This window comes from Coffea eugenioides, chromosome 3 (genome assembly GCF_003713205.1).
Source record: "Coffea eugenioides isolate CCC68of chromosome 3, Ceug_1.0, whole genome shotgun sequence".
In the NCBI taxonomy this organism is placed as follows: domain Eukaryota; kingdom Viridiplantae; phylum Streptophyta; class Magnoliopsida; order Gentianales; family Rubiaceae; genus Coffea; species Coffea eugenioides.
Genome location: NC_040037.1, coordinates 38718803 through 38727029, shown reverse-complemented (window position 1 = coordinate 38727029; position 8227 = coordinate 38718803). Strand labels below are relative to the sequence as shown.

General features: G+C 33.2%; 1 protein-coding gene across 1 annotated transcript; it reads left to right on the top strand.

The window, feature by feature from the left end:
* Nucleotides 1-247: 247 nt before the first annotated feature.
* Nucleotides 248-887, top strand: LOC113765427 (mediator of RNA polymerase II transcription subunit 21-like). Its single transcript, XM_027309602.1, has one exon. It carries the CDS (start codon nt 299-301, stop codon nt 719-721), a length of 423 nt encoding a protein of 140 aa, XP_027165403.1. The 5' UTR covers nt 248-298; the 3' UTR covers nt 722-887.
* The last annotated feature ends 7340 nt before the right edge of the window (nt 888-8227 follow it).

The following is an 8227-nucleotide window of genomic DNA, read 5'->3' as shown; positions in this document are numbered from 1 at the left end:
ACCTTTTGTTTTAGTTGAGGGTAGTTTTGTCCACATTTGAAAAAGTTTTAACAGCATCTACCCCCTGTTAATTCATGTTTTTACTTTTAACAGCATCAACCTCTGGTTCTTTCTTTCAGCTGTCGATCATGAGTGCTGTGTGACCTCTCTCATTGTCTCTTACTCTGAGTTGTTAATGTGATGAAAAAGGAAATACCTAGTCGCCCGAAATCAAAATGAAGGGGTACAGAAATTGAGAAATGGTACTTGAATTCAAAGTTGCCCTTTAATGGCAGAATTGTAGGTATCAAAATTCAAGATGGATATAATAACCCAACTGCAAGAACAGGTGAATACAATTGCAGGTCTTGCCTTCAACACCTTTGGGATGCTTCAAAGGGATGCTTTTCCAGTTAGGTTGTCTCCTAATTATCCAGAACCTCCTACTACTCCTTCTAGTGCTGCAGAGGATGCAGCTAGTCCTGCTGAGGAACCAAAGCTCGTGAGTGCTGCTCTTGTCAACGCTGCCAAGCAGTTTGATCTGTTGGTAGCTGCCCTTCCGTTAGCTGAGGGAGGTGAAGAAGCTCAGCTGAAAAGAATTGCAGAACTTCAGGCTGAAAATGATGCTGTAGACCAAGAACTACAAAAACAACTGGAAGCTGCAGAAAAGGAATTAAAGCAGGTGCAGGAGTTGTTCAGGCAAGCAACAGACAACTGCTTGAACTTAAAGAAACCAGATTGAAGGCTAGGCAAATTTTCAGCATAATTGTGATGAGCATTTTGTAGTACTAATCTGTTTGGTAGCATTTGCACTCTGTTCCAAGAAATTTTTTTTTTTTTGCCATTAGCAAATCCATTCCTCATATCTATCTGAATTGGGTTTAGTATGTTTTAAAGTACGAGGAGAAAACAAGCGAATTCCTAAGGATGGACGTTCACAAGCGAATTACTGATGTTCCATGTAAATATGAGCGACTAGTAGCACGGTTGCCAGCTTGTCGAAAGGCCGAACCTTCAAAGTTCCATCAAGGCTTTGTTGACAGATGCGCCTTACTTCCTACGCTTAGAAGGCGTGAACTTTAAACTTAGGGAAAAATGACTAGAAAAGACGGCTAGAATGTGTTCCTTGTAGACAAGCGTGTGATTGATCCTGTACTATGCACATTTTCAAGCAACGATAGCCTTTATCTGCACCTTTCTTATATATATAAATGTTAATTTTTTTTAATCTCCCATCCTTTTCACAATCTTTTCACTCCCAACTGTCAGATTCAGGATTTGAACTGTAAATCTAATAGCGAAGAGAACTCTAAGAGCTCTTCTCTGATCACTACACTAATCTCAGTGATTTGTAATTGTTAACTTTAGTTAGCATGAACCAGAGTGTGCGACTTCATTAACCACCCGTCCAAAGCCCCAGTTTTCAATCATTCATTATGATGCCTTCGCTTTCATATTCAGCTCGTTAAATGTGAAGTTATAATTCCAACATTTTGACACTCACTAACTTTTACCTCATAAAGGTGTTATTTGACAAGTATAAAGTTATAGATGCCTACTCATGCTCAACTGCATAAAGTCCGATTGGGTGTGAGTATTTAGAAGTTCTTTTGAGTTAAAAAAAAATAAAAATATGATATATGTGAACTGAAAAGATGATTGAGAAAATGTGTTGAAAATACTTTAAACAGCATTTCCTTAGAAAACTGGTAACTCAAATGGGCTTGAAGTTTTCGGTTTTCCCAAATCCCGAATGGCTGAAATTAAAAAGATGAGACTTTGATTTTGAGATTTTTAAAAATCAAAATTGGAAAGAAACGAGCTTTTCAATCAGAAAAATAAAATAAAAACTCAGGGGTAAATCAAGACTTCTCAATTCACAATCCAAATGGAGCCAAAGAGAGGGAGAAACATGCAAATGAAGGATTAAAGACACAAATTTTGAATGATTATGTCTAAGAAAAGGGAAGAAGAAAAAGAAAAAGAGAAGTAAAATTAAAATTAACAGCTGAAATGAAGAAAATGAATTGTCCAACTGAAATCTTGTTAGAAGACTTGAAAAAAAAGAAAGAAAGAAAAGACAAACAAATAATCACACCTACACATCATCATGTCACCCTCGACGATACAAATTAAATGTGATACGTAGTTGCTAAATTATCATATCTTCTGAACTGCCAAGTTTTGCTTTGTAAAGCCAACGAGCTCCTTCCCAAAATTTTTGCTGTCCAAGACAACGGCTGCATAGGTGTTTGAAGCACCATTTTCAGCTGCCTTAATAAGGAGGCCATACTCAGTTTTTGCTCCAATTTGTTGGCTTGCAGCCTTTAAAACATTTTCAAACTGGATATTTTCTTTCTTTTGGTTGTTGTTTTCGTCCACAGCCAATTTATCCATTGTGACAATCAAAGGGTCCTCAGGTTCTAGTGCACAGAAAGCATCCGCGGGGTCTAGGACCTCGTCGGTGTCATCAGCAGCTGTTGTCACAGCGATGTCGAGAAGTGTAGAGGAAATCAAGAAAGAGAAGAAGATGATGAGAAGAGGGCGGAATTCTTTTGCCATTTTTGGAGGGTTTAAGTTAATTTTTCTTGTGAGTGAAAATGTGGGCACGAGGAGGTTTTGGACCTCTGGTTATTTATGGCCTAAATTGGGAGGGTATGGTTTGGAATTTATAGCACTTTCAAGAGGACGGGATTAAGCGTTTTTTTTTTTAAATTTTTTTTTTGTTTTGGAAGGATATCTTAAATGATATATGTAATATGTAAATCTCAAATTGAATGTCGATTTCCTGGTTAAGTCATTCATTAGGGCATATCCCCTTTTATGCAAGGTTATTCTTCTTATGCTTTTCATCATTTGTTTAACCGTGAAAAATTATTAAGGAGGCATTAGTAATATTTAATGTGAGATTAATGTGCAAAGATTGAGAAGAAAATGAGATTGAAACAGCCATTTAAAGTCTTGACAGTTTATTAAGAAACAAAAATAATTTGCGTAAACAAGTTTAAGGAGGTGTCTGGTTTAGGGGATTCAGGAAAGAGAATAGGTGTCACTGATAAAGACATCTAGTATTGGAGTTTGGAAAACAACAACGAGTGATTTTGGTATAAATTTTATGATTTTTGGTGAGGATTGGAGTGATTTTAAAAAACACAAAACCCGGCTGTAATTTGCTCTTTTGAGCACCTTTCGGTAGTTTTTTGTAAAAACGAACGCCGGAATCCCCTTTTTAGACTAAAATTTGGGATTGAGCTGTTGCATTCTTTAAAGTCCCATTTTAGACCTTTTTCCACTTATATTTTTCTAGATGAAAAACACATTTTTTGTAAAAATCTTTTTTTTGGTTCGCGAAAAATAGGGCGCGACAAATTTTAAGCTTTTTCTTTATTCACCCATTTACTTTACTTTGCTCTGGGTTTATGGGGATATGTTCACAAATCACTTGAATTTGTGGCTGTATGCTGCTACTATTTTGCTTGTTTACTTTTCTGGTTCATAATTAGTCCGTATCTAATCCATTATCTCAGCCAATATCTCTTTTAACCACTAGAGTTGATCCAGTGATCAAAGAAAGATTCTTAGAGTTCGTCATACTATCAGACTAAGAAAAGGAATGGGGAAAGAATGGAGGTTTTAATAAAAAAGAATCTCTTCGAGGAAGAATCCAGGTCAATGATTTATGTGAAATGAACGATTTAGATATATGTAGGATTACATAAGGTAAAATATTGCTCGGTTAACTTAGGAAATATTTCTTAAATAAGAGGAGTTAACATGATCTTGCACCTCAAATTAAGAACTTTTTACTTTTTGCCACTTAATTTTTTTTCTATGGCACTTTTTTACCTAAACTTCTACTTAACTGCTAATAGCACAAAATTAACATACCATAGATGTTTAGGTATAAATCGTCATAAATAGAAGTTTAATATATAAATTGCCAGTACCTAATTTTTTTTGCAGGACAAAATAAACCTTAGAAAGAATCAAAATCCAAAGAAGACGACATCTTTTGATATATTTTGGATATTCGGATCCTATTATCAATGTTGTTAAACTTAGACCGGATAGCGACTCAACTAAACTTTTGGGTCGGGGTCAACTAGTTGAATCAGTTAGACCGTTCTTAAAAATCCGCTGAAAACAGCATGATGTTATAATTATTTTGTACTTTTATAAGTTTCAGAAATATTGAAATTAAGTTTTTTGGTTATATTCAGCCAACCCTACAAAATGTTGCAAAAATGTTAGGCTTGTAATCAAATATACACCTAAAAATTATATATAAAAATGCGAATTCATGTCAAAAATATGCCCATTCTCCAAAATTACTTGAAAAACTAAATTAAAACTAATCATAACCAATTCAAGATCTTTTTGTTGGGAATACGGATTTATAATGCAAGTTGGAATCACTAAAGATAAATTGATAAGATGATAGGGATTAAAATTTATTAATTTAGAGATGATTTAACGAAGTGAGCGACTTTGATGTTTACACTAAATAGGTAGCATTTTCTTATTCCTATTAATAAATGAAAATTTTGCAATTTAGGTAAGTCAAATTATGTTTTGGGAAACCAAGAAAGAAAAATTTGAGAACTGGGTCACTAGTTTGGCCAATTTTTGATAGTTTTGACTGATTTTTTATCAATGTACTTTTGTGCTACTAACCAGTTGGAAAAGAAGGTCGGTTCATAGTCGGACTAGTCAGGCCGGCCAGTTTGGTCCAGGTCTAACAATGCTGTACATCAAAATTTGTAAAAGGAATATGAAAGCAAGAGTCAAACATTGAGGTTTTTAATAATTTCACTTGATTTCCTTCAACTTTTGAAAATCTCACATACCTAGTAGAGAATTGGGAGTGGTTGTTGATATTATATATATATTTTTTACCCTCCCACCTCTCCTAGGCCTTTTTCATCCCCAACTGTCAGGCACAAATTTATCTTAAACCTAATAGTGGGGAAAACTCTAAGAGACATCTTTTAGCTATTGGACCATCCTTAGTGCTGATATAATACGTGGCGAAATGATTATTATGATTTTAGTGTTTGGTGATACATATTAACTAATCTCTTCAGTCAATTGTCTTCAGCAAATTGGTGTAAATCTCTTCCCCAAATCTAAATGGTGCATTTTTCTAATAGTAGTTATTAATATTAAAAAAATAAGTGTCCTATATCATTAAAATTTTTTAAGCATTTTGATTTTGTCCTTTATGTTTAGTTGAGTTACTTTGCAAATTTAGGTGTTAGTCTAATGAACTAAACTTTGCTAATGCATCTGTTACATATTTTTGAAATTTAGCCCTAAGCTTTTGCATTTGTTTGCCAAGTTTTAATTTATTTAATAGTTTCTCAAAAAAAGTTGCAACAATTCGTAAGGGCTTTTTTGGCACCAAATTATATTTTCTCTCCAACAATTAGTTTTCTGTTCAACTTTTTTGATTTGGGCTTATATGCTACACAAAAGTTCCAAATAAGGGAGTTAAGTGAGATTTTTAAAACTTGAGGGGAGCTAAGTAAAACTATGAGAAATCTCAAGGGAAATTTATAAAATTATCCCTACTTTTTAAGTATGCTCTAAGAATTATAAAATATTTATTCAAGTTATTTTCCCTTATCTTTGTGCCCTATCTACCAAAGTCATATGTTCTTATACAATCATTAATGTATAACTTCCCATATATTGAATAATTTCTCTAATATTGTAGTCCAATTTTTCCTCAAGTAAATAATCTTTTTTTTTTTAGTGTAAGTTGGAGGTTTAAACCTGGTACCTCTTACTTGCATTCCCTCCTTTCGAACCACCCGATCCATCCCTCCTCCCAATCTATCTTACTTATATTTTATTTTCTTCTTCTCATTTTTAATTATTTATGGGTAATTACACTAACTTCTCCTCTATATTATGTAAAAGTTAGGAACCTCCCCTCTTGTTTTCAAAATAACATGTACCTGCCTTATCAATGCTTTCCATCAATCCAATATTTATTATAGTTTTGATTTTAAATCCTTATCCCTTGCTTTTCTTATGAATGTCCTTTATATGCAATAAAAGAAAATTCGCAACACACAGTTTTAATTCTCTTCCAAAAAGAAGAATAAATACAAGGGGGATAGTTTTATCATGGAAATTGAAGACCTCATATATTTGTCATTTCATTCCAGATTTTCATACTAACCTTTCAAAATCCAGAGATATGTACATGTAATTATTTGTATGATAAAACCAATTTTTGCAATTATAAAGTTAAAAAAAGCTAGCGCTACAAAAAATTGTTTTCTTTGTCAAAAACTTTTTGTGATAATCAGCCTATTTGTTACAAAACGCCAAGCTGTATATGATACCAGTCATGCAACGGGCCTCCAAAGTCCAAAACGTGCTACAGTTTTAAGCATCTTTTTTCTATTTATTTTATTGTTTAGATTGCTTTCCCCACATTCATGATTCATCCAACAGGAAAAGCTTTCATCCTCTCCTAATTTTTCCACCACTTTTTTGTTTTTCCAACTTTTGGACAAAAAATTTAGAAATTTTACAGTCAAATGAACTTAAAACGGCACCATTAGTGAAAAGTTGTCTAGGTTCTTACAATTTAGAAAACATTAACACTTTTCCCATCCGCCTCCCTCTCTACTTCTTCAACAACAGCAGCACATAAGCAATGGGTGCGTTTGGATAACTAATTCACTGGTGCCAATTGAGTTCCTAGCTTTATTCTTAACTAATTTGATATGTGAATTTATTTGTGATTCCAATTAAGTATATCTGTGGTGACACTAGCACTTAAAATAAATTTGACTCATAATTGACTAACTAAACAAGAATATTTTGGGAATGTCACTCACGTGATAGTAATAAATTAAGTAAATTGTGTAAAAAATCACAAGATTAAATTTTAAAAAAGTGTTATATGGTAATTTTTTTATATGATTTGAAAATTTTATCTGGTATTTTTTTAGATGAGTTACATGTTTTATTGCAATGCTGTGAGCGACATTCCTATAATACTCATATTTAGTTAGTCAACTAGGAGCTAGAAGAATTTTAGGTAGTGCTGTGCTACCACTGTAGGGGTCCTCAATTGAAACTGTAAAATAAGTTTAAGTATCAAATTGGTGAGAAAAAAAGTTAGGAACTAAATCGGCAAACAAAGTTCAGGAATGAAATTAGCCAATTGCCCTTTTTCTTATTTGCCCTATTGTGGCAGACGAAAATCAATAGTGTTTTTTCACTATAAAAAGAAACACGTCCTTGTGCACCAATAGTGTTTTTTCACTTGCTTTCTTTTTTCCATACCTTAGTTCATGTAAGAGCATATACATTTATACATATACATATAGTGTAAATGAGAGATCTCGAACTCAAGATCTCTTACTTACACTCTCTCCTCTTATACTGCCCAACTCATCCTCCACCATGTAAGAGCATAACATTGTGAAAGGAAAGAAAATCACGCTAAACATGCTTCGAGTTTATTTTAAATCAAAGATACCCCTAGTTATGTGTTATTCATCCATCTTTTCCTTTCTTTTCTTTTTTTTGCCTTTGTTACTATTCATCTTCATCGTTGACTTTTCATCTTATTCTCTTCTTCTTCTTCTTTTTTTTTTTTTTCCAATTTCTGGCATAGTCATCAATTCAATGCAACATGTTAAATAATTTCGCAAATATAAACTTAAATTCATTTTTTAATAGCATAAATGAACTCATGTTAATAACTTAAGAAAAGCATAAATTAGTTATTTCACTATATTTCTTAAATCTCGGGAAATTGAAGAATGTATAAATTGGGAATATAGTGTTGCTTTTGAATTATACTTGGCTTTTTAGCAATATTGACAATAGCATTGTCCTTTATTGTCAGTCCAAAGTATTCAATGCCCAGAATTTATTCAGTCTTTTTTGGTTCTAGTAGAAAAGGGAAAATTACAGGAACATTTACAAGTCAGCTCTCTTTTTTTCCCCAATAAAGGAGTTGTGGAATTTAGGAAGCACGGAGAAAGAAAGAGACTTGAATTCAAAACTTCTAAATTATGGAGTCTCAACCTGAAACCACTACAATTTGCACAGAAGTTTCCAAACATAAAATCAAAGATGCCTTCTTAAGATAATTTAACCCGACAAAAAAGAAATCTTCCTGCATCTTTTACAATCTTCTGACCTTCTGCGTATATGTTTCTCCAATAGAAATAGGGGATTTTCTACACCACAACTTCCAACATTATGCCCACATCCATCC